Here is a 24,157-nt window from a genome sequence, read left to right on the forward strand (position 1 = left end):
CTTTTTAATGAAGGAGAAAGATAGGATAATCCTTATGTGAGCTTTCTGCCAAACCAAAGGGGGAAAGAGGGAAAAACTAAACTTTGGCTGCAAGCTTAATGGGTAAACTTATCTGCTTTGGATTATACAAAATAATAGGTTCGTTCTATTCAAGTCTCATCCCAGACCCACCCCCCTTTTCCAGCCCTAGGGGAGGGAGCGTTAAATAATGGTCTGTGTAAACTGATGCTCATGCAGTAAGTTTGGAGAAGTGCTGCTTGTACAAGTTAAAGCAGGCAGTGAAGAAAGAGCAACCAAATAAAAAGCAGCTGCAGGAGCAAAGTGGACCTTTCTGAATTTAAAAGACATGTCTTTCTTCACGAGGGTTTTGACAATGAAATGCAAGCAGGCGCTTGAATCTGAGAGAACTTACTTTTACCACGCGATTTTTGCCAGCAGGTTTCACCAACTGCCCAAACTTTCCAGCAGCCAGTCTCTGGAGGTGCAGAATAACTCACCAGCGGCGGCAGAGAACAAAGGCGAGGAGATGGTGGCAGACCCGGGGCGCGCAGGGGAGCTGCTGAAGCCCACCCCGCACCAGCTTGGCAGGGTGAAGAGCCTGCAAGAAATGCCTGGACCCAACACCCTCTACAACCTCTACGAGTTCTTCTGGAAGGACGGCTTCGGCCGCATTCATGAAATCCAGGTACAGCTTGCTCGGCTATTTAATATTTTTATTCACGTCAGGTTTACTTCAACCTTTCCTCTTCTCCCCTCACAAAGCGTTGCCTAATCACCGGGTTACCAGCACCGCAGCTAAGTCGCCGCCGCCTTCCCGCTGTTACGAAAGAGCCGGGACGGAGAGGATCCCCCCCTTCAACCCCCGCCCCCCGCAGCGCTCGGAGGTTTTGGCTTTTTTGTTTCGGGGGGGGGGGGGGGGGGAGCCTGCGAGTACGTGGCTCCCGAGCCCTGCCGACACCCTCCCGCCGAGTTCCCCCTTCCCCTCGTACGCGGGGTGACCGCCTCGCCGGCACCCCCCGTCTTTGAGCTTTCCCCCTTTTCATCTTTGTGCGTATTTTGGAACTTTTAGGTAGGTGCCTTGGACCAAAAAAAAAAAAAAAAAAAAAAAAATCCCATCTTTTGAACCGGGTTGCTTCGCGGACTTGGCAGAGGGCTTATTTTTGGCGGGCGGAGCTGGGAAGTGTGGGCTTTCCTCGAACGTGGGGCGGCAGCGCCCACCCTGAAGGTGAGGCCGTGCCGGCACCCTGGGCGGCTTCCCGCCCGCACCGCCTCAGCCGCGCTGCGGCTGGCGGCCGAGGCGCTACCCCCGGGGCGGTGCGCGGGGGGGCTCCCGCCGCTTTTCCCTCCTTCAGCTCAGCCCGGCGCTCCCCCGCTGTGGCCAGAGACCATTTTGTCTCTCCAACCCTCACCGCTCTCCTGGCCTCCCCTTACATAAATATACTTCGCATATATAGGTCCCCTGAGGGGGCGGTAGATGCGCCTGGCCCCGCTGCCGTCAGCGCTGGCCGGCCGGCCCACGGCCGCCGCCACCCTCCCCTCAGCAGGAGGCGGGCGGTTTGAAACCTTTCCGGGGGGTGGGGGACGGGGAAGGCGGGGTGGGGGGGGGCAGCGGTGGCGGCCGGCGCTGCCCGCCCGCCCGCGGCCCCCGGCCGGCTCTGCCGCCCCCTCCCCTGGCGGCCCCATTGGCTCGCGGGCGGGCGGTGCGGCGAGGGGGAGGGGAGGCGGGTGGCGGGAAGCGGGGCCTGATGGCGGCGGGAGGTTGGTGGCGGGGCGGGAGGAGGGAGGGCGGCGAGCGGCTCCTGTCACCTGGCGTGCGGCAGCTGTGGGGTAGGCGGCGGGGTGGGAGACGGTAAAATAAGGCTGAACCCGGGCGGGGGTTGAGGACCGCCCTCTGTGGCTTGGGCACCTCCGCTCGGGTGGCGGTCCGCAGGCCGCGGCGGGTCCCCTTCCTCAGTGGCACCCGGCGAAGGTGGGTGAAGGACCGTTATCCGTGCTTGGGACATCAGGGGTTGGGTGGACGAGTATTCTTCCTCCGTACAGCATTTCTTGGATGTTGGCATGGGCAAGTGTCTTACCATAAGGCTGTCTCTAGCCAAAAATTAATTCTTTTGGTTGCTTGGCGAAACACGTGGGTTTCATTCCTGAGAAGTCACAGTGCATCTCCTGGGGCCCCTTCCCAGGTAGTCGAAGTGATTCTAAAGCGAGCACTTGCGTTTGAGGGAGTAAAGCAGTGGTTTTCACCCTTTTGCAGTTGTGGATCCATAATGCTTTCCACTGGCAGTACAGATCTCTTTGGGAATACCTCAAATGTGGCATTTATTATTTTGTTTTTCTTAGTGACCTTTCCCAGATCGCTAGGAAGAGATTCACAGACAAGCCTAAGATGTTCACTGCCTGAAAATCACTGAAATAACAACAAAAAAAAAATTAGAGGGAAGTAAAAACAGAGAAGGGAAACCAAAGAGAACAGGACAGAACTTTAAATGGTTTGAGGACCAAAATTAAAAAGTTAGGATTTGCAAAGAGCCTAAAAACACCAGAAAGAGGCAGGAAACAGAAAAAAAAAAAATCACCTAAGTTGCTTGGTTTTGTCTGGCTTTGTTGTATTTACCGTTTAGATTTCTAAAAAAAAGGTGTTAGGCTCCTCAGTGTACGCTGTGTTTGATGGCAGCCAAACTAGATTGCTAATGATGAACTGCTCAACTTAATTGCTTCCTAACCAAGGCGCATGCAGATGAAACTTCATGATAGCTAGAGCTTTTTGTTGCATTATATTTCTTTTTTTCTCTGCTTCTGTGGTGGTGTACAGAATTTGAGAGGCATTCACCATAGTCTCATAACACTAAAAAAAAAAATGCTACCACTGAATTAAAGTTCTTTGACAGTCAAAACAGTGAAAATTATTCAAAATATTAAAAGGAATATAAGACAACCTAAATAGTATATGTTTTTCACTATCACTAGCTGATACGTATATATTCTTTAATGAGTGTTATTCATAGAAGGGGAAGCGGGAGGAAGGATAAGGAGAAGTTGTAATATGATACTAGTTTTTATTCTGTTTAGAGTTTCAAAAATCATTTTACAAGTCATGGATGCCCTGTTTGCATACACGCTGGATGCAAATAGGCATTAACTGGATTAATAACAGTCTGTTTAAATTTAACAATACAGTGAACATCAGGAATGAATTAATCTGAAACCCTTTGGTAACCAGCACGGCTACTTAAACGATGTCCTTCGGCACACACAAGTATTTGTACGCTATATGCAGAAGGGGTGGGGAAGCTGAGGACTTTTTCACAAAGGAGGTTCTGTTCTCAGTAACATGATTCCTGTTAGTCCTGGCCAAAACAGTAATGCCTACAGCAATTATGACAAAGGGAAAGTATTTTTAATTTGCTGGGGTTAGATCTCTTTTGTCTCATCAGTGCTATGCAAGTATAAAGAAAAGAAAGGTGAGGGGGGAGGGTTTGGATGCTGGCAGTTTGAATTTATGATGTGTGAAAGAATGTCTGGTGTGAGAGTGGTATGTGAGACATTAAAGTGTAGTATTTTTAAGGTTTGGAACAAGGGAAAGAAAACCTATGTTGTGATAGAAAATATTGAAGAGAAATTCCAGGCATTTCTTTAAACATTAAGTTGATACACTGAACATCATTCCGTTGAAAGCAAGAGATGTTCAAATACCTTGTCCTTGTCTGTTTCTGGTTTAAAACTAGTATTTCATTTATTTGATTGGATGGCTCAACAGTTGATTTGTTTTCTGTTAAAGTTTATGCTCCCATGTAAACCTCACCATCAGTGGAAAAAACAAGCTGCTCCATAAATAGCAAAATTTGTTGAACCTGTTTTCCGTGACTGGTGACCTGTGTCCCCCTCACTCCACTGCCTTTTCCTTGCAGCAGTTGTCTCCCAACTCATGCTTTCCTTTAAGAGTCATGCTCTCAATTCTCTCCAAGTTCAGTTTCAATATCCCTAAAATATCTCCAAGGCAAGAGCTACTTTGGGTTTTGGGAGTGCTTCTTCATACATTGGTCTGCCTGTGGTGTTTGGTTAGCAGCAGACCAAGCAGAAACGTTAACAGTTGAGATCCTACTGTAGCATTTCCCTCATCAGGGTGACTAATATGTATGTCTCATTTGAATCCAGATGCTGGTTTTTGAAAATGGTAAGAATATAGTTGTAGGAGACCTTTAACTCTCTGTTAAACTTGACTGAAATTGGCCATTGTGTTCCAAAAGTAGTCAAGAGGAGACTGGCAGAGACCACAATTGCATAACTCTTGTTTTATTTGGAAACCAGGCAAAAAGAGTTACTTTTTTATAAGCCCTTGGTACCATATGCTGAAGAGTGAATCATGTGTAAACTTACTGCTGGCAATTAAACAATTCATCTCTGTAACCAAGACTGATTAAAATTATTTCTTGTAAGTTAATCTTCGGTCAACACTAGACTTTCACTAGTGTAGTTGTATCAAACATCTTTGATTTATCATCAACATAACTTTACAAGCAGATGTCTTTGGATTAGATGCAGGTAACATGCCGAAGTTAAACTTTGGTCAGTTTATCTTGTCTTGCTAGTTTAACCTGAAATAAAGGCTTTAAAATTTAAAGCTTTCTTAAATCTAAAGTCCTAATAATATCTCTTTAACAACTCCTTTGCAGTTTAGGTTTTTTTCCTCTAAAATTATGATGTACGTCTACTCCAAGTGAATTCATGGGAGTTGGGTGTTTCATTTCATGACCATGTCGGAATTAAATTTGTTTGAAATAATCAGTAAGATTTCATGGGACAGTGATAGTGCAATCTTACTGGAAAACTTCTGGGGTTTTTTTAATGCGTAATTTAATGTTTTCCAATCCTCTTTCTTAACTGCCTGTTCCTTGCCTTCAGCTTGAATCATACAACTTGTGGATCAGCCACTAAATAAACCTCACTGCAGGGATAAGACCTCAACATTTCTGTCCTTTTGCAGAATTAACATATGTCTTTCTAAAGGTCACTGCTGATGAAGCTGTCAGAAAATACAGTTTTTCACTAGGCTGCTATGCTATCATTGTCGTCGGTTAGGTGTGAGAAACTTATAAGTAGTTTTTTGTAAAGAATGAAATGGTAGAGTTAAGTCTTTATTTACAAAAGAGATTAAAAGTAAATTGTTATATCTTTGTATTATACTGTTAATTTCACCCTATTTACCTCCATGTTTTTCACTTTTTCAGACATTCTTTCTAACCTGTTTGATCTGAAGGGATGTGTTTTTAAGTGCCCCACGTCCTTTCATCTTCTCAGGATTTGGTTTCACTCATGCTTTGTGCCTTAGAGCTTTGGGTCTTCTCAGTCAGAGGCCCTGAATGGTGTGACCTCTCCGTTTTCCTTGTGAATATTTGACAGTAATGCTTAGATGCTTTCTCCTGACATTTCAAACCATTCCTTGACTGGAAGGCTGGGGATCAAGTTCTAGATGTGATAGATTGATTCACTGTATGACAAATTTGTCAGTTTCCTTTTGTGATATTTTTCCTTAGTAATACTTTACTTCTGTTTCTCTTTGTTGGTGCTGTTGTAGCAAAAACACACTCAGGAATATGGAAAGATCTTCAAGTCTCACTTTGGTCCCCAGTTTGTTGTATCCATTGCAGATCGAGATATGGTTGCTCAAGTCCTCCGAGCAGAAGGTAGAGCACCACAAAGAGCTAACATGGAATCCTGGCAGGAATACAGAGACCTACGAGGGAGAGCCACGGGACTTATTTCTGCGTAAGTGTTGTTACTCCTTAATTTTCTTTGTTTTCTTGTAAAAGTTTAGTGATTTTTCTGAAGGACTGTACAGGTCATTTGGGAATTCAGGCCTTACTGTGTGGGGAAATTTGTGTGTCTAGTGGGGGGAAGAGCATAGGAATTTATGGGGAATTGTTTGTTCTGCTGTAAATTTTCAAAGGAATGGTAATGATGTGTAGTTTGAATGTAGAGCAAGCTACCTTGCATAAAAACATTCTTGGGGAGTGTGTATCAGCTGGAGTTGTCTGAGCTGACTCACTTACCTTGAAGCAGTATTGCAGAATAGGGATTACAAACTTCGGCACAGCACCGTGCAAACTGTGCTTTTAATGCTTCAGATCTAGACTGTTGCATCCGGTTGGCAGTGTGCTGTGTGGACTTGTTGGCTCAGGTTGGCTTTAGCTTTATTGTTCACCAAAGTGCCCCCTTAGTAGATTAATGTAGAGAAGTCACTGTATAGTAAATTCACACTGTTGTGCATCCCTGTGCAGATATTTTTTGTATGTATCTGATCGTAGAGAGTTATGTGTCTTTACGGCTTGCATAAATTGGCAGTGCATGTGGGTGTGGTTAATTGCCACTGGGAGCTACTCACAGTCCCCACTGACATAGGATGTTTATTTAGAGGGAAACTAATTTCCTGAGTCATGGACAGTCTGTTTCTTTCATGGTGGCAAAAGGCGTTATGTATTGCACTGCAGACTCAAATCTTAAGCTGCAGTTCAGAGTCAAACTAACAGTTCCTTGATGTTTTGTGAGATGAGATCTTAAATCAAGAGATAGTCAGAAAGTATTTGTTAAAGAGATTAAATTCTTTTGCTGGCCAATAAGTTTCTGTACCCTGCAGCAGCATTGCTCCAGGTGAAAAAAATTAATGGGAAATACATAGCAATTTAAAATAAATGCATAAAAGACAATTGCCTGTCTTCATAAGGAATCAAAAGATATCCCTGGAACCACTGTTCCCAAATACTCTGCTCTTAGGAAGCATGCAGATGCTGCAATTCAGATTTTTAGTCTTCAGCACACAGATTTCAATACATAGCTCAGCTAAAGGAGAATCTAGCTGTAAATTGTTTCTCTATAGCTAGGTCTGCTACCCTATTACTTTGTAGGTTTAGAATTAGGGTAACTGAAAGTGATGTATCAGTAGTGGAATTTAAGGTACTAGCTCAAATCGTTGATTTGTCAGATCTGAATGTGATACCTTTCTTTGGTAATTAAGCACCAACTCTAGGTAAAAGCAGTTTTGCAGACTATCCATTCAAATATTTATTTAAAGTAATTTTAATAAGCAAATTTTGGTAATTTCTTGTGTTAGCTGCTACTAAAATACTAATACAGAGATACTTGTCAAATTCAGCACACTGAGTGGACAAGTTCTGTCACCCAAACTAGAGATTGACTTACACATGCATGTACATGTTGCAACACTGAAATTTAATGAGGATGTGCAAAAAATGTAGGAGCATAATACCAAATATACATTATCATCATTTTCATCTCACCACTTGCTTTCATTTGACATGAAAAAAATCATAAACAGTTTCATTGCAGAGCTCTTACCCAGGTGATGATTGTTAAGGAAAATTGGGTATAGACATTATTAATAATTTCTTCTAGGGAGGGGGAACAGTGGCTAAAAATGAGAAGTGTACTGAGGCAAAAAATTCTGAAACCCAAAGATGTGGCTGTTTACTCTGAAGGAGTCAATGAAGTTATCTCAGACTTAATTAAAAGAATCCACACCCTCAGAAGTCAAGAGGACGATGGGGAAACAGTGACCAATGTTAACAACCTTTTCTTCAAGTATTCAATGGAAGGTAAGCCCAGGCTGTATAATATTGGTAAAGAAAATGCATATAAAGCAGTGTGCTTATGGTTAGGCATTTTTGTCAAATGGCTAGTGCCCCATTGTGATTGATCTGAAAAGGCAAGCTTGATGTTCTGCACTCAGGTGTCTTCCTACTTAGTGCAGTAGGTATCAGTGGAATTTCTTTGTGGAGTCCAAAGAGATGACACCTTGTATTAAGGGACAATTCCTGTGGAATTGCTGGTATATAGGTAAAATGTAAAATCAAGGCCCTGAGCAGTTTCAGTACTCCATATTTCTGTATTAATTTCTCAAGAATAAGGGTGTTGACCTTCTGACAGTGTGACTTCTAAGACATGTTAATCTGACAACATACTCACCAAATTCCAGGTGAGGAATCACTGTGTGATGTATGTAAATTCTGTTCATAGCATAATGTGGGAAAAGATACTGCTTTACCCTGCCTACACATGCCAAGTGAGGGATTGTTATGCTTGCCTTAAAATCATCTGCCACTGGCTACCATTAATGAGGGAACACTGAATGGAACTACAGCCTGAGCTAGTATGGCATTTCCCATGGTCTTATAGAAAACTAACAGTGATTCATACTTCATGCATTCCTTCAACTGACTGCATACAACCTAATCTAGTTATACGTAGTGCCTTTTAAAAACATTGGTACTCTTTGCTGACAGGCAGCTGAATAATTTGAGATTTGCAAGAACTTCCAAATTGCTCATCTATGAAGATGCTGTATCAAATTGCTGGCTGCCTGTTTGGTAAACTAACCTCAGTCTGTTCTGCATTAATAGTGTCTAAAAATGGCCTTAAACTGAGAGTTACCAGTTTTATGGAATTTTAAACTCTGAGCTTACAGATTCACTTTAACTGATGGGTTAGTTTAAATTCTTCACATTCTTTTAGCTTTTCATTTATAACTTGTGCCTGGCACGCACTTATTTCCTATATGAATTGCAGTTTTAATTAACTTACGCTGTCAGCTCTTCAGGGAACCAACGTGTAAGATTTTTTTGAAAGGACCATGTAAAGAGCAAAAGAATGCATAAGAACTAGCAGTTGCTGAAAGAGGCACAAGAGAAATAAAAGGCACAGAAAAATATCTTCCCAGGGAGGAAAATTAGGGAAGGAAGAGTGAGTTGAAAATAGCCAGTTTTTAAAATTATTTTTGTCAATAAAGAAGATACACAAAGCAAACAACAGGGAAAAAGACAAGTTTCTTAAAATATCTCTATGTATATATACTTGAGAATTTATGGAGACTTTGATGGAGGGCAAGATCACAGTTAAACATCATTATTGTACCTGCTTTTAATAGGAAAAACAGAGAAAAAAGAGATTAGAGTGTTAATAGACCAGTTCCTCTAATTATCTAGTTAACAGCTATTCTAATATTTCCTGGAAAGATTTAGACAAACTATTAACTAATGAATTTAAAAGCACAAAATTTATTTTAAAACTTCTGATTTGATGCAAATGGCTTTAAGAAATTATCTAAATGTTTTTTTAAATTACCTAATTGCCCCACTGGACTTTAGAAAAATCATTAAATAAGATTATTTTGACAATAGGAATGCTTTTTATACCATAACATGTGATATTTTAATAAATAAACTGGGCAATATGATCTAGATTTTGCAAGCTGGGAGGAAAAATTGCTAGAAACCTGTGTTCAGGAAGTAATTAAGAAATGGTTTTCTATCAAACTGAGAGAACATTTTGGTTAACTCCAGTAGGGCAGTTTCTGGCTGAGCTCTGTCTAGTATTTGATAATTTGGCTATGTTTATAAAAACTGAGCTGAGAGATTGCAGGGACACTAATGGACAGGTAAGGATTAACTTGATAAATGGAAGAAATGGTCCAGAGTGGAGAAGAAGAATTTAATGAAAACTTTATATAAAGTACTGTTATTTGGGGGGAGGAAAGGGAATGGTATTCCTAGTAGGGATCACTGCAGTACTGCAGAAAAGCGTCTGAGAAAATTATAGCAAGTCAGGAACAAGAGAGGAGTCAGTATTGTCACTTGCAAGTGTGTCACACACTTGCTGTTTTTCAGGGCCACATGGAGTATATTGTGTGCAGTAAAATCACTGTCTGGAGTGCAAGTTCTTTATCCATTTATGCATACTCATTATTCATTTACTACCAGCTTATGACAAAGAAAGGCATAGCCACTGCTAGAAACTCCTGTGTTATCACAAGTTACCAGAAATGTCTTTGGACTTGTATGTCCCTATGTATTCAGAGGCCAACACGGCAGGCTCAGGATTAGCGGTGCAATGCGAAACACAGCAAACATGCTGGAGGGCTGCTCTACTGCTGGTGGAATTCCTGGCTGTCTTCTCATGCTGAGCATTATTGACATTGTAACCACTGTCTCCCTATGATGTTTAGCTGGGATTTTTTTACTGTGTTTTAAATTTCTATTTGATCTGCTCCCAACTGCAGTAATAATAACTAAATATTTTTGGAAGGTAGTTCCATTATGGTAGCATTTTAATTCCTTAAATTATTAATATGTATATATGCATGTGTATAGCAAATTCTTTGATTTCGTATGTGCAGGTGTGGCAACTATTCTGTATGAATGCCGGTTGGGCTGCCTGGAAAACAACGTCCCACAGCAGACTGTTGAATATATTGAGGCTCTGGAGTTGATGTTTAGTATGTTTAAGACCACTATGTATGCAGGTGCTATTCCCAAATGGCTTCGTCCACTTATTCCAAAACCCTGGAGAGAGTTCTGCAGATCCTGGGATGGACTCTTCAAATTTAGTAAGATTTAGTAGTAGAAAAGTTCAGCTGTATTTCTGCAGGTTCTGTGTGTGTTTGAACAGGACTTGCTGCATTTCTTTTCTAAAATTATAAGAAGACATGGTGGCGGAAGTAAGTTTCATATTAAATGCAGACTGGCCAAGGGAACCGTTTTAAAAAACACGCTATTGAAAAAAGAATTTTACCTGTACACTTTAAATATTCCCCTATTTTATACTGCTGTTTCTTTATTCGTCTTCATCTGTTTCAGCACCCAGTCCTCACTCCAGGTCCAAGTTCTTTGCCAAGGCTTTATCTTAAGCCACTCAAATTTTAATGAGGGTAGTTTTGTTGACTTCAGCAAGTATTCAGTCAGGCACTCTGACAAATAATCACCACTAAAACTGACTAGAAGGGTAAAAAATTAGACTTTAGCAATTAATTAAACTCTTTGTGAAGTTTATATATACACATACAAGCATATAAGTTGACATAGAAGTAGACTGCTGTACTACAGTATGTTTTTTTGTAAATAAAGCATTCCAGGCTACTTTATGAATCAGCTTTCATGTAAGTAAGAAGAAAGAGTTGTCTTTGCAATATAGATATTTTTTTAACATTCTGGAGTGTTAAAAACCCCTAACTCTCTTTCCCTCTCTAATGTTAGAAAGCTGCATGCATTTTTAAATTTATTTTATTAGCACTATTGGTCTAGGTAGGTCTGTGTATGTCTTCTTGAAGGTAGATTCTTTAGTTTCTTAACTTCTAGTATGTGTTAATAGGTTTAATTTTTAATATGTATTGATCTGTACCTCTAGTAGGCATTAGGGAATCCATTTAATGCTGATACAGGTGTGTTTTCTGTGAAACACATACTTTTTGCATTGCCACTTCTAAGTTATTTCCCATGATAAAGTACTCTTGTTCCCTTTTGTGGGTTAAAAACAGCAGCAGACTTCAGCTTTATCCTAACAGCAGCTGAAAAACTGTTCTTGAGGAATTTGTTCAGTTTAAAACTTGTTGTCATGCTGTTTCTTTGTTTAATCGCTTTGTGAAAAAGGAATTAAATGGTGAAAATCACTGTATGTGATGTGTGTATTTGTGTAGGTTTCATAAAGGAATATGTTCATTCTAGTTCACTTTTTTGTAAGCTCATTCTGTGAGGCATTAATTTTCTGAGGAGTTTTCCTTTTTTTTAAAGCCCTTCTTTCACTGAAGATGCTGTTTGTAGTCACTAAAGTATAAATGGGACTGTGGATGAAATTGCTTAAAATGTTATTCACTGAAGTTTTTCAATTTTTGTTACTACTTGATGCTCTGCATCTTTGTTTTCAGTGTAGTTCAGTACTGTGGCTTGACCTTCCAGTTGCTGCTAACAGCTTGTAGCAGCCTGTGTGTGCTGAGTTGCAGCATGCTCTGCAGAGTTCACCACTTCTTGCAGAGTCGTCAGAAAACAAGCCCGGTGGGCGTAAAAACTTGACCTTGAGCTTCCTTCACTCCATGTCAGAAACTATAGTCTCTTGTGTCCTTTCTTCATGCTCAGCATTCTCATGCTGTGAGCTACCAAGGTTCCTGACAGCTCAGTCTTTCCTTACAATGAGTACCCAAGGACCTCCACCACCACTCTATTATCTTTTCCCTGAGAAAATAGATTCAAATTCAAATTTTTTTTTTTTTTTTGGGAGGGGGGTGTGCTATGTAGTGTAGCATAAGGGAGAAATGCCATTACTGCATGGAACCAGCAGAAAAATAAAAATGGAGGCTTAACAATTTTTTTGAATCCTAAAGGTCAAATCCATGTTGACAACAAATTGAAGGCTATCCAGTCTCAGCTGGACCAAGGAGAAGAAGTGAATGGTGGGCTACTTACATACCTTCTAGTGAGTAAGGAACTTACTTTGGAAGAGATCTATGCCAATATGACTGAAATGCTTCTGGCAGGAGTGGACACAGTAAGCTTGTTATCATTTTTCCTGTGCACACTTGTTTTCATAAACCAGTACCATTCACAGCTATCTTCAGGGGGGTTATGTTGTTTATAAGGACATAATTTCTGACACGTTTAAGTCATGACATCTTTGAAGTGATAGAAAATACTTACAGCACTGTGTAATCTCTCTACTGGAAGGAAGTCAGTGTTCTGTTCTAGCTGTGGTTTACAGGAACCCATCATTTGGGATTTGGTTCCACAGTTTATTAAACAGATAAAATAGCAATTGTCTTCACATTCGGCTTCAATTTCATATATTTTCTTTTACTAGTTTGAATATCAGGTTGGTATTTGTGCTTCTTTAGGTAGACCACAGTAGAAAAGGCTGCTGAAATTTAGTGTGAAAAAAATTGATCAATAAACTCATATGTAGAATTTGGTAAAGGATTTTCATGTATGGCTCGTTAAATCAACTGGGACACACATTATGGATCAGATACCTGGTTTCTGCTGCAGTCCATTAGGAGGGGTGTGTTAGGCCAGCACTAATGTGGGTAAGGTGTAAGTTCACTATACCCATGCTTATGCTGGCAATATACAGTCAGTCTGAGGCAAAGAGCTGTTGTAATGGGGCTCAATATATATACAGTACGTTAACACCTAGCGAAGCGTTTTAAGTGGCCATCTCTAACTGAATTCAGATTTTTTTGATTTAAGAAAGTTTGTAAGGTTTCTAAAGAAAACAAAAATAAAACCCCAAGAGTAATACTTTTGAGTTCCGAAATAAGGAGTACATGTAAAGCTTATGTATGTGCTGAAGATTATTCCATTGGTTAAATATCCCAAGGCCTTATGAGTTTGGAGAACTTTTTGATGTTTGTTTCTTAAGTAAAGCACAGTTATTCATCCCATTCATTTTCTAATCTTTCAGACCATTAATTTTCCATTTTCAGTGTGTGACAGAGTTCTCATTAAAGTAAAAGGACAATGTTCAAATTCATGCCAGCAAGAGTTTCTCTTTCTGTTTGACTCAGCTTTCTCAGCTGGCAACAATCTTTTTGTGAGAGGACGGTACTTCTGATTTCCTCATTTCCAAGTACAAGACAGAAATTGAGGGAATTTTTTTTTCCCCTACTGCTGTCACTTCAGATCTCATTTTATCATAGAAACTGAAAGAGGTTTAGAGGATTATAAAAGCTTTCAACAGAATTGTAAGGCAGTTTTTGGCTACAAAGCATCTTGGCTCTCCCTGGAACAGTGCTAATTTTTAAGAGGTTATGAAGGAGCTGGGAACCTGGGAAGAAACAGTGTTTATATCAGAGAAGTTCTGTATACAGATGGCACAATTGCCAGCTCTTCTGAGCTCTGAGAGGAATAGAACAGGGTTGCATTTTAGCAAGGGACAGCCACTCAATATTACAAGAAAAAAGAAAGGTTTTGAGAATGATACTTCTAGTATTATACCCCAGTTGGAAGACAAGACATAAAAGGTCACTGTCATGATGAATTTGCATTCTAAATTGATCTTAACTATAAGCCCAAAATAAGACATTTCCAGAAGTTGGGTTTTTTCCCATACATTGTTTACAACCTTTAAGCTTTGTTGTGCTAATGAGTGAGAAGCTGAAAATAAAGCTGTTTCCTGTATAGAAAGCGATACTGGTTGTCTGTCTTTGTGACACAAGTTGAAAAAAATACATTTAAAAATAATTCAAGAAAATTAGGGTAGGAATTACAATTTTTCTCTCTTAAATGTTGTAAGATAGCAAGAACAACACAGGTAAGGAACAGAATGATTGCATTGTCACTTTCTCTGCCATACTTACTCAGCAACATGGAAAATACATTTTTCATGGTAAATTTTCTGTCTTCAGTGAGGGAAATGGGCTCAAGTAAGGCCATTTACTTGACCTTAATGTCTTGGGTGCAGCTGATAGCAGAAGCAAAATGTCCTGAGTCTGTCTCGTATTTGAATGGGATAGTCCCTGAAATCCAGGTAGCTTAAACACAGGGACTCATTGTTAAATTAATGGTAAGTAGTGGATCACAAAAACTTAAAAGAGTTGAAATACTCTACTTAGTTCCATGTTACTACAGACAGAGTGAATTCATGGTTTCAGAGTGTGTCCTAAACCACAAATGTGCACTGAAGTGCAATTTTTCCAGCTGAGGTGAAAAAGGATTAGATGATGGGTTCCTTTAAATCATCTTGTGCTCAAAGTTGAACTGTCTCCTGCCTTGTGTTCTGTTTCTTCCTTCATAGAAAATATTTTTAAATGATTTTTCACACAGTACCTCTTTTCTGGAGCCTTAATGATTATTAGAATCATTAACGGGGGGGGGGGGGGTGTATTTTAACATTTTTGGGCCCCTTTAAATGTATAAGCTACTCTTCGAGCTTCCTTAAGAAAGCTTTCAATTGGATGCTTAATTTCAGTCAAGTTGGAATTTTCAAGAGATAGAAAGTGCCAGTTGTGGTGTAGCATTGCTTACTAAAGGATAAAGTATAATCTTAGCAGTGATAATATAAATTCTGTTGTGTGGATGCTATGAGGAGACCACCATATGCTTAAAAGGGGTTGGTAATGTTCTGAGTAGTATTCTCTTATCTTGTTTCCCATGAAATGTTTTTGTTGGGAGGAAAGGTGAAATACATATTGAAAACTTAACAGTTAACTTAATCCATTGCTGTTTAGAGTGTTTATGTTTCAGTGTTGTTTATGTAGTTTTGTTTGCATTTGGTTTTTCTGTTGCTTTTATATTTCACTGGGAAAATATCAGCATGGATTGTTTTGATATGTGGGGGATTTTTAGATGGAAAAAAGGGGTGGAGGAGGGGATGGTGAAATCTGACAACATCCCATTGAGTCCAGATGTGAATCATTGCCAGTGTGTTTTATAACTTTAGATGTATAAAACACATAGCTGAAAACTGATTGTTTTTCTTGGCTTGAAATTATTTTTAATCTAATCTTGTTGGACTTGACAGTGATGGTTGTGGTTTCTTGCTTAGACTTCTTTTACTTTGTCCTGGGCAACATACTTGTTGGCAAAGCACCCTGAGATTCAACAACGTGTTCATGAGGAAATAGTCAATAAGCTGGGGAAAGACCAAGTTCCTCTTGCTCATGATGTCCCGAAATTGCCTTTGATTAGAGCTGTGCTGAAAGAAACCTTGAGGTATGTAACAGACAACTGCAATCATTAATTAAAAAAATTAATTCCGTGTAGTTGTAATGCATTTTGAGTCCATGCTAACATTTGTATTTAGTTGTCGTTGCTGCTATTTGCTGCTTCTGGTTTTATTTATTGTAGCAGTATTGTGTCCAAGGATGCCTAAGCAACGAAATATGATAGATTATATAATGTTTAATATTTTTAAGTATGGTAGAAGTAGTATCATATATGTAGGACATGTCTGTTAAGGTAGGTAATTGAAAGCTTGATTTTTGCCTTTTAAGTATTAGTCTGTATGATGGACTGTAACAACCTCCTCCCCCACGCTGGTACTTTGCAGTGCCACTACAATCATTTTAAGCTTCTTGACTTAAATTGAAGGCATGTGACATGCTTTTTTTACATGTTTATACCAAACGTTCACAGTGAGGTGAGGGGAATAAGAGGATTTTAGAGAAGGCATCAACAAGGCTTTTTCAGCTCCCAGTAGTGCTAAAACATCTCCAGCTTGACCAATTGATTGCATGTTTTTACATGTGTAAAGCAAATAAATACATAGACCAAATAGCTCAACCTCCAGTTACAAGTAAATAACTTTTTTCAGGTATTAATCATATTCTCACAGATGATTCAAGGTCTTTGAATCTCCAAGGTGTTCTGTACTTTTGAAAAACCTTTTTGCTGTGAATGCATATTGCATTCATATTGTATATTTGTGAATGCAAATTGGAATCTAAACTTTTAAAGTTGTACTAGTTATTACTGTTGAACTTCTCACAAATATTTGTCTCTAGGTTATATCCAGTATTGCCAGGAAACGGAAGAGTGACCCAAAAAGACTTGATCGTTGGAGGATACTTGATACCTAAAGGGGTAGGTTCTATTGCAGTCCTCTGCAGAGAACACAGTTTAATTTTTGTTTATGAAATGTGATTACAACATATATACGCTTCATTGATTTCAAAAGATTTCACCGAGCTAGAGCGTTAAGAGGAAGGTATTTCCCATAATACCCATTTATATGACAAAAATGGATTTTATAATTGACTTATTGCTGTTGTTTGGGTTTTTTTAGATTTAGTCCTCACCTGCTAATCAAATTTACCATCATGACTTGTTCTTAATATTCTTCAGGGTGGAGTCTATTAATAACATCTTCGTGCAATGCTACAATTTGATTAAAAAAGCATAAATTTCATTATTCTTGTGGTTTTCTAATTCTTTGCCTGTTAATTCCCTTGTAGAAAGAGTTTAATTTCCTTTTTAAATTATGAATCTTTTCTTTATACTATTCAAAGATTACACAGAGATCATGGTAGAACTGTATGGCTCTATTTTAAATGACAGCACTTCTGTGTTAGAGCAACGTGGCTTTAAAACAGTCAGAATTCTTAATTCAAAAATATACTTAATGAATATATTAAGTATATTATATATTATAATATAATTCATTTAAAACAATTTGAAGATTATTTCATTTGACCAGTTGAGAAAGGGATCTGATTTTCTAGGCATCCTTTTTTCTTCCAGAATTACTGAAAGATACTTAGTTTTTATCACCTCATGTTGCAGAAATTACAGTAATTACAAATGCTTTTTTATTTTTTGATGTGTATTGGAGTTAGCTAAATATAAATATAATTTATTTCCTCAGACGCAGCTGGCACTCTGTCATTATACTACTTCATACAGCGAAGAAAATTTCTCAATGGCAAATGAGTTCCGACCAGAGCGCTGGCTGAGGAAAGATAATTTGGACAGAGTAGACAATTTTGGTTCCATCCCCTTTGGTTATGGCATTCGAAGCTGTATAGGAAAAAGAATTGCAGAGCTGGAAATTCATCTTGCACTGATTCAGGTTAGAACTATGTGACAGCATTACAAGAAGAAAAATATATTGGTATGGTTCTTTTCTATGTATACCATTTCTGGATAACTTACAGTGCTCAAAAACTTTGTTTTGGAGTGTTGTCTAGCATACTCATCTTGCAAAGGCTTAAAAAATGAAAATAATCATGCTTGAAATGTAGCATACTAGTTAAACTACATTGGAGAAGAAAAGGTGTTTATAGTACAAATGAAGTAAAACTAAAGGTAAGACTGTTAAGGAAATCTACGGATTTAGTACAGAAGGTTTTTGTAAGCAAATTGGAAATCTTTCTTAATGTATATTAGAATGCTTACCTGCTCAGTTTCAGTATTTTACTTACGAAGAATTCAGTACTACAAAGGTGTAAAATAGTTTTTATATCCTTTTACTGACCACAGTGTTAAGACAAGTAGTAGAATTTTTCCGTGTTCTGTGGTTTTCTGTCCCTTCTTGTTCTTTCTTCTAACTTTATTATCATTTTAGATATATATTATTTATAGTTATAGAAGTAGTTAGTACATATTGATATATATTGTTTTCCATTGCTTCATATCATAAAGAAAGCCTTCCCAACAGCTGCTACATTTTTTGTCATTTACAAGACACCCTTTAACTTAAATATTGAGATCAGATTGTGCAATCAAACCTCAAAGATTTGGAAACTATTTATAGTTACTTAACTATAAAAATATTTAGACCCATTATATGTATTCAAAGCAAACTTGATTGAGTTTGCCTTAGAATTACCTTAAGTAAACTCCTAGAGCAATCTCTGAATAATAGAGTGAGATAGCTCTCAGGGGGCTGGATAAAACAAACAAACATACTTGCATCTTTTTGAAAATGAGGATCAAGGAAGTAATAGAGAGCCTGCTTTTGCTTTCTGGAAAGAAACTAGAACAAAATAGCACACAACCTATTTACAAGAATCGAGATGTATTTCTATTTTTAAATTACTTAAATATCATGAAGCATGGAGCTGATCAATGAGAAATTATGTCAGACCAGTCTGATTTCTTTCTTTGACTTGATCATTTACCTAATGTGGTGGATATAAAATAAATCATGTATTCTGACTTCAGGAAGTATTTTCACATGTCCTAAACATTGTTCCCACAATTAAATTAAATAAAGTTTGTTCCAGATGGAAGTACCTATAAAACGCATGCACAACTGGTTGGAAAAAAGAAATAGCTGGAGGCAGTAGCTGTCAAATATTTGCTGTTGAACTGGGAAAACATTTAATTAAAATTCTATAAGAGTCTGTCCTGCATTTGATTTAGGTTGGTATTTTCATTAACAGTGTAAATGATGGATTAGAGAATACTTTTAGAGTTTGCGTAGGGTATCAAGCTGACATGTATTAAGTTAAAATCAGAGGATGTGAATATAGAATTATGAAAAAATGGAGAAATATTCCAGAATCAACACAAAATTGTTCACTAAGGACAGTTGCAAGTTACTGCTCTTGAGAAGAAATCAAATGCATAAATACAAATTGCTGACCAGCTGGCTGGGTAATTAGTACCATATAAACAGACTGCAGGGATATAGTAAAAAAATCGGTCAACAATAATAATGATGCTAATTCTGAAAAGGCAGTGTAATTCTCGCGTGTATTAACAGTATTAACAAGCATGTTGTATGCCAGAAAGAGGAGTTAAATTACTCAGTCTTACCAAACATTGGTGAATCCTCAAGCTAGACAATGATGTGCAACCAACCCTGTGCGCTGCATTTTAAGGACAATATAGTCAAATTGGAGGAAATTCAGAAGATGGAGAGAATACCAAGAATGAGGTGCTTGAAAAAGAGAAGAATGAGATGAAAATTTGATCAAACTTCTAACACTGAAAAGGTAGTTAAGTATAGGAGAATAGTGCATTGTTTACCATGCTTACTAGGAGAAGGATAAGAGAAGATTGCTTAGTTTATAGGAAAAAGTGTTTGAGATTTAATATTAGGAAAAGTTGAGGATGTTGAGGTATTTTCTTCTTGAAGGTTTAAAATAGATAGCTGATGTATTCTATGTTCAGCTTCAAAACAGGTGAGATAAATCTCTTGAAGTTTGTTTTAGCCCACGATTTCTGTGATTTATGTTTGCAACTAATTCTCTCAGTTTCATTCATTAAGTGTATAGAAATAGAGGTTTAATGTATAGAGAACCTGTGTGATTGAATTACAGTGATTCTGTTCAGGAGAGGTTCTACTATTTGGCTCCTTGAATGATGATTGTTTCACTTGGTGCACTTGCTGTCTCATGTTTGTTTTGTTTCCTTCTGCCCAGGAAGAGAAATGTGTGCGATGGGATTGGGACGCTTCTATTGCTTTGTTTTATAATTGCACATATTGATTTGTATTAAAGGAAGCAAAATCAAAAACACGTAGGGAGGAAGTTCACAAGGTTTGAAAGAGACCGTAGTTTCTTTGATAGCTCAGACTGTTTAATCTAGTTGTGTGGAAATTCTTCAGAAAGGACTGTCTGAGTCCTCCCTCAATCAGAGGAGGAAGATTTTTAGCTATAATCTTTACCTTCTAACAACTATTTTTAATTTCTTGTGTGGGAATTATAGCACTTAGACCCCACAGAACTGGCAACAGATATTTTGTTTGTGACAGTCTGTTATGTTCTCTTTTCCAAAGTCTAATCTTCATCTGTAATTTTGCAGGTTTTCTAATAGTTGTCCTGTTTATCTTCACAGTTGCTTCAGAATTTTGAGATCAAAATTTCTCCCAAAACCAAACCAGTTCATGCCAAAACCCATGGACTTTTGACTCCTGGAAACTCCATCGATGTGAGATTTTCTGACAGAAAGTGAGACTCAAATGTTTTGCAAATACTTGTGTGATTTTCATGGGAACAGACTTGCATCTTATGGATGTTTAATCACGTTTGTTCTCTGGTTTGTAGGTATTTGGCAAAATGATCAAGTATTATGTTCTGCCTTAGTGCTACCAGTACATAAGAGAAATTACCTCTCCTATAGTAGATAATTACACATATGAAAATATATACTGAAAAAATTCCTTCTTGCCCTTGGAATCTCTTTTTACCTGGAAAGATTTCTAGTAATAACAACAAATGCACTGAAAAAAACCAAAATTAAATTAAGACATGTCAGTATCATTCAGTGGTTTTGTTACACTGCTTTGTCATAAAAGTCAACTACTCAGTGAGTCTGAGAGCAAGAGGGTTACTATATAATATGTGAAAATTAGCTGCATTTATGAGTTCATGTTTTCCTGTGTCACATCCTCCAGTGTTTTTTAAAAGTTTCCACATAACATTGAAATTATGAGATCATTTTTCTCTTGTCTGTAAGAACATTTACTCTGCGTGTAATAAAAAATTAATGCAGTAATATGAAAAGTAAAGATAGAAAAAATAAAATTTATGTCACTTTGTTTAGACTTGAAATACAGAACAATTAAAAATTTATCCAAACATAATCCCTATAAAATGTTTCTATATAATTAAAAAAAAATCTTAAAAGTTTAAATGTCACATTGTACAGTTATGAACCCAGACATTGTCCTCATCACCAAAGCGTAAACTGAGTGGAACAGCACAAGCCACTTTCTCACTGATCTAGCTAATATTATGCCAAAACCAAATGTAAATAATAAAAATGAAGTAGTTGTTACATTTTTATCATTTAATTAAAATACTACTATTAACCATCTTCACAGTTCTTCAGCAGTAAGAACTGAAAACTTCCCATCGTAACATGCTGTATCCATAGGCAGGTGCACAGTTGCCTTCTGTGGGATGGAAATGTGACTGCAGAAGTATTTGGAGACTTTTTTTTTACTATGTAGTGTCCAATACAAGGAGTGGACACCTGAAAGGTTTTTTTAGTTATTATTTTATTTTTCCTATGACAACTAACAGAAAAGTCTCTCTTGCATGAGACTTTAGTCTTTAGATAACTTTAATATCACTGCACTAACTTTATGTTCTCATTTTTGAGAGAAACCTTACACCTTGGGACCATGTTATGCCTTGAACAATGCTCAAACCTACATATCCTAATATGAAATTAGCTATGTAATTATGTATAGTTAACTGTTTACATGTCAGGCTCTGACTGTTGTTTGTGAGGTAGTTTATGTACTGATAATAGTAAACTTTTTAGACGTATGCAGAGTTAGAAAAACATTCTGCAACTCGGTTTTTAAAATGACAACATTTTTCTTTGCTCATCTAGCTGTAAAAAGTCAGACAGGTTACAAATTATATAACACTGTAGTTTTAATGGTGTACATGACATTCCACATAGCTAACTACTACAGTCACATTGTTGTAGTATTTTTGTTACTTTTTGTAGTGCCTTTTCAAGGTCTTGACAAAGAAAAAAAAATCTCCTTTGTATGGATCTCATATATAAAACAACAACACTAAACAAAATTGATCTGATCTGTGAGAAGATTAAATGTTTACATGATGACTTCAAAGTGTTAATCCTGTATTGCGCATATATATGTACTGTAAGAAAAACAGGTAATCTGTGGAGGGTTTTTTCCTTGAATGAGCTTGCCTTTTGATGCTGTTTTCCAGGGCTTCACATTATTCCCTTTTTTTTTTTTCTTTCCCATTGTTATTTCCAATTGTCCCCATCTTAAATAGAATGAAGAGAGTTGTATTTGCCAGAGCCAGCTGACATTCCAAAGGAGATGTTTTGCAAAGGTCTATTTAAAAGTTTGTGGATTGAGTATTTGACTCCATAACTCTGCCTGGTTTTGTTGATTTGGGGACCAAAGGGCCCAAGCCTTGAATCCAAATCTGGATTCTGTATGGTGCCCTCCTTTTCCATTGTCATAGCATCATTAGAAACACCAGCTATTGCTATGTTGCTGTACATTTGCTACTTGGTATCTGTCCCTAAGTAATACATCACTGTAGAAGAGGGAAGAGGCATTCTAAAATGCTCTTTAAAGCATTTGATTCTTTTCATGAAAACAGAAAGCCTGTGATTTGTTTTAACAGAGCATCTATCCATGTAAGTTGTCTTTTATACTTAATAAAATATTTATACAGAATTTACAAGTCCTGGTTCTCATTTTAATTGCTATTTATAATTGCATTTTTCTGTAGTGTATTAAAGTTTTTAACTTCTTGGATAGAACTGCTACATGGGAAATTACTAGTTCAGCTAGAAAAGATGGGGATTCATACAAGAATTTTAAGGTGTGTAGTGACCTGGTTGAAGGAGAGATAATATTATATTAATATTACTGTCATTCTGGAGGAAAGTTACTGGCAAAGTTACTCAAGAAATACACTAGGACTTATTCTAATGCAATGTTTTGATTAATGGTAATTGCTTAATACATAGAAGAATATTAATGATATAAAGAGTGAAGGCATGAAGTATTAAAAAAAAAAAAATCAAAAAAACCCAGAACCCAGAATGTAATAGAGATGGGATGGAATTTAATAGCAAAAGCCATGTATGTAGGGAAAAAAAAGAATTTATTTGAGGAGCTCACCAGTTGAAAATTAAATGTGTAGAGGAAGACCTAGGTAATCACAGATGACTAGAAATTGCAAATGTGTTGGAATAATGAAAAATACAGCCTAGAATGTATGAGATGAAGTATCTCTGACAGAGATTGGGGAAGAATAGGTGAGCCTGTATCTTAAGTGCTATATACAGTGTGGTTATGTGTTCAAGAAAGGTGGAGTTTGATTTGAACTGGTAAGGCGACTACTAAGATTATCCGGTTAATAAAGTTTCTGTGAGTGGAGAAAAGGTTATACTTTAAAACTTTAAATACTTTTGTTCTGCCTCCCTGTGATTTAAGCAGACCACAAGCTTGCAGATCAAGCCCTGGCACATCTGGAAGCTATGTAACCATAGGCTTAGCAGAACTTGTTTCTTTGGACACAAAACTGTGCTGACTTGATGATGCTCCTTTCAGTTGGATTAGATAGCAGGTAGTGGAAACACTGATGTCTGCAAGGACATCTAGAAGTCTAGAAAAAGTGAATATGGAGAAAGGAGATAAATGTTTTCTTCAAATACCTTGAAGTTAAGGTGTTTACTCCTTAAGGTAAAAGGCAATGCTTGCCCAAAACAAGTATCACCAGCTAGCAATGAACAAACTGGTATAGAAAGTTTCAAGCCATCAGGGGAATGAGAGTTTAGAATAAATGTACTGTGAGAAATGGTGAAGACAAAACAAAACAAAAAAATCCCCAACCAGCCACGAAATGTTGCAGCACAGTGAAAAGAATTCTATAAAGCGATTGTTTAACTAGAATCACTGTATTTAGCCAGTCTGTTTTGTTTTTTCTTACTCTGTTGTAGGTACATAGGCATGGAAGGAATCTATGAGGTCAATGGTGAAGTAGTCACAGCTCCAGCAAAGTTGTATGCCAGTGGTGAATGAAACTTATGAGCTCCTTAAATACCTCAGCATTGATGTGGCCATGGAGATGGAGAGTAGCATGCCTGGCAGCTGTGAACATGAGAGAAGTAGGCACTGGGGGTGTGTTTGGAGCTAGAAACAGAAGAGTTGTGCTGTCACGCACAGGACTGCGGAAAGGGAGTAGGAGAGTCACAGAGTGGAGGCTTTGGGGCTATACCAAATAGATAATGTATGGAAGCATACATGAGATCAAAATTAAGGAACTGGAGAGGTGAGCTGTGGAGTGCATGTAGGATTGGGGAGAACGAGAGAAATGGGATGAGGCAAGAGTAGTTTGGGTGCCTGATGTGTGTGCTATTTGCACCACATACCAAAAAAAAAAAAAAAAAGGCCACTACTGGTTTTGATCATTGATTTTTTTTGTTTGTTTGTTTTT

At 38.0% G+C, this 24,157-nt stretch overlaps 1 protein-coding gene across 3 annotated transcripts; it reads left to right on the forward strand.

Annotated features, from left to right (window-relative positions):
• The first annotated feature begins 220 nt into the window (after nucleotides 1–220).
• Nucleotides 221–23,867, forward strand: LOC115343271 (cytochrome P450 27C1). Of its 3 annotated transcripts, XM_041124657.1 has the most exons (10): nucleotides 221–685; nucleotides 5,573–5,763; nucleotides 7,408–7,607; nucleotides 10,184–10,393; nucleotides 12,161–12,324; nucleotides 15,316–15,482; nucleotides 16,274–16,352; nucleotides 17,134–17,337; nucleotides 20,052–20,164; nucleotides 23,661–23,867. In XM_041124657.1, the coding sequence occupies exons 1-10, from the start codon at nucleotides 347–349 to the stop codon at nucleotides 23,740–23,742; spliced, it is 1,749 nt and encodes a 582-aa protein (XP_040980591.1). In that variant the 5' UTR covers nucleotides 221–346; the 3' UTR covers nucleotides 23,743–23,867. The 3 variants fall into 3 exon arrangements, with proteins under 3 accessions (XP_040980591.1, XP_029874894.1, XP_029874896.1); XM_030019034.2 differs by lacking the exon at nucleotides 23,661–23,867 and having other exon boundaries at nucleotides 20,052–20,641; XM_030019036.2 differs by lacking the exon at nucleotides 23,661–23,867 and having other exon boundaries at nucleotides 17,134–17,379; nucleotides 20,052–20,161.
• The last annotated feature ends 290 nt before the right edge of the window (nucleotides 23,868–24,157 follow it).

Source organism: Aquila chrysaetos, chromosome 6, assembly GCF_900496995.4.
Source record: "Aquila chrysaetos chrysaetos chromosome 6, bAquChr1.4, whole genome shotgun sequence".
NCBI classification, from domain to species: Eukaryota; Metazoa; Chordata; class Aves; order Accipitriformes; family Accipitridae; genus Aquila; species Aquila chrysaetos.